This window comes from Suricata suricatta, chromosome 10 (assembly GCF_006229205.1).
Source record: "Suricata suricatta isolate VVHF042 chromosome 10, meerkat_22Aug2017_6uvM2_HiC, whole genome shotgun sequence".
NCBI lineage: Eukaryota > Metazoa > Chordata > Mammalia > Carnivora > Herpestidae > Suricata > Suricata suricatta.
The window spans coordinates 32,271,012-32,273,772 of NC_043709.1; the positions used below are offsets into that span (position 1 = coordinate 32,271,012).

The window sequence follows — 2,761 nt, forward strand, 5'->3', positions numbered from 1 at the left end:
GTGAATAGTGGAGCTGACTCTGGGAATTCTTACTCTTTTTGTTTGTTTGTTTAATATTTATTTATTTTTGAGAGAGAGAGAGAACTCAAGCCAAGGAGGGACAGAGAGAGAGAGAGAGAGAGAGAGAGAGAGAGAGAGAGAGAGAGGAGCAGAGAGAGAAAGAGACAGAGATTCTGAAGCAGGCTCAGTGCTCACAGCAAAGAGCCCAATTCAGGGCTTGAGCCTCACAGACTGAACAGTGAGATCATGACCAGAGCCAAAGTCAGATGGTTAACAGACTGAGCCACCCAGGCGCCCCCAGTTAATCACTAGGAAGTAGTTTTTGTCTTAGGATCAGGGCCTTGGGCACTTTTTAATGGTGAAGCTGATAGGATGGTGAAAGGTGGTTGGGTGAAGGTCATGAGAAGTCATGGTTTTACCAGAAAAACCCAGAGACTGGGCTGCTGCTGTATCCTCCTGAGTGGAGATTTAGTCTAGGGGCAGGGCAATCTTATCAAAAGTACTTAAAAGTTCAGAAGACTCCTTAATTCCACAACTTACATCCTGAGATTTTTCCCTCACGGATGACTATGAACTAGGTTGCAGCCCTGTGAGAAGTCTTTCTAGACACTTGCAAGAGTGAGAATCTAAAAACCCCCAGCTAATGGCAGAACGAACAGAGTGTGAGGGTTTCTGAGACCCTAAGTATGGTCTTAGAGGAATTGTTTCAAGTATTCCTTCTGGCTCAAAAATGTTTTCTACGTGGAAAAAAAGTCATAGTCACACAAATTCCTCAGTGAATTTAAAAATAAAGTTATCATTTACTGGATCAAAGTATGTTGGGGGAAAATGTCAGTAAAGGGTAACTCTTCTAATGGAAGTACGTTTTCAGAGAAACATGTGGTTCTGATGGCTCATTGCTTTTTATTCGCTATTAAGTTTATTTAACAGAAAGACAAATTCAGCTGAAGATCATTCATTAAGAGAGGCTTAATTAACAAGTCCATTAATCATCCTTTTAAGATGATCCTATTTAATACTATTACGTCCCCCATATCTGAAAGATTTATGTGAGTCTTGGAAAAGAACATGTAGTTCTCTCAATTAAAAAAAGAATCAAATAATAAAAGAAGTATTATTACTTTGTTTTGGGTTAATGACACATAGGTTAGACTTTGCCTTAGGACTCCATTATAATACTTCATAATTCGGTTTAAAGTGTCAAACATTTTGACTGTTTAAACAACCCATTAAATGCTTTGCATAATTACAACATATTCTATATGTGGCCTAGTTAATATCTACACCAATTATACACAACACATTATCATGCTCAAGATCTAATTTTATTTTAAAACATTTAGTTCAATTTATATTAACACAGAAAAATCATATCAAATAAAACACTATTGTAGAAGAGACACAATAATTGTGTACTGTCACATTACCACACCAATATAACTTGATATTTAGGTGAAGGATGAGAAATCACAACCACATGGAGATAAAACATTTATCCTCTCAGTAGTAGTAGGAACCTCTTTTGAGGATGTAGGGTCTTCTCGGTTTATTCTCATACAGCTGCCGTTTCAGAATGTAAGGGATCTTTCTCTTTATAACTTCTTCCTTTTCATTTTTGTCATTTCCAGCATCAAGAACATCTTCCTGAATTAGCTGCAAGAAAGGCAGAAAATGAATCAAACTTACATGTGTCATGTCTTTCAGGGTATTTTGCTATATTTTATGTCCCTTGCTATTCAGACAGTAAGACATACATGGATAAGATGTTTGAGGTTTCAAGCAATTAAATGTTTTGTCCAAGGACCGATGACTATCAGCTGACTGAGACAGGATGAGAACGTGTTTTTTCGGATTCTCTGTTCAAGGCCATACACTCATACATGCAACTGAAGCAACATACCTAGTAGATCTTTGAGTAGGTTTAAGGCTTTAATTTATGATACGGAGACTAAAATGCAATGAAAATGTATCAAAAATTACAAGAAATATAGAGTTTTGAATTTAGTAAGCCAGTTTTGGCCTTAAAAGGCAACAGGATTTTACATTTCTTGAAGTTAATTACTGACTTTACTTGAAAGCCATTCCAAAGATCCGTTTCTCAATCGCAGACAGAGGATTGCCTGCTCTGTTTGGCTTAGTTTTTGTAGAAATTAACACATGTGAAATAGTAAAGGTCTCTTTAGATTGTGGTGCCTAATAATTAGAAGCAAATTCAGATTCAGTAGCTTAAGAGAATTCATCTTCACGTGGCATCTTACCTAATACCTCATTAAATATGCCATATGTTAAAATTAGTTCAGAATACTTTTTTTCTGGTATAATTGTGATCACATATTTTAGCAAGCAGAAAATATCTAAGAACTCTACCCGGAATTTTGCACATAAGTTGTGCGAAATTTTAAAAAAATGTTCAATATAAAAATTTTATTTGTACTTGTGATTGTCCTCTAAACTTTGGAATCATTATAAGAAATACTGACAGGAGGTTAAGTTTTTAATTATAATGCATATGCACTGAATTGTATCACCAAGTACTTTATTTCAACCCACAACTATTCAGGTTCAGAGAAGGAAAAAGAGCTGCTGTCCAACAATCTAGTTTCTTAGTTGTACGTTTCTCTGTGAGTATAATCTGTAATTTGTATTATGTTCTGAATGATATTATAGTTTTTGTTTTAAATCATTCAATAACATTTAAAAAAGTAAAAGTTCTAATCTTATGAGCACCTGATTTTTGTGTATAATAGTTCATTTTTTTTTT

At 35.0% G+C, this 2,761-nt stretch overlaps 1 protein-coding gene across 1 annotated transcript in view; it reads right to left on the minus strand.

Moving 5' to 3' along the window:
• Positions 1-880: 880 nt before the first annotated feature.
• The window catches only part of NTS (neurotensin), an 8,894-nt gene continuing 7,013 nt past the window's right edge, over positions 881-2,761 (minus strand). Inside the window, exon 3 of the mRNA XM_029955227.1 lies at positions 881-1,653. Within this exon, the coding sequence (XP_029811087.1) occupies positions 1,501-1,653 (153 nt within the window). The 3' untranslated portion in view covers positions 881-1,500. The remainder of the gene's footprint in view (positions 1,654-2,761) is intronic.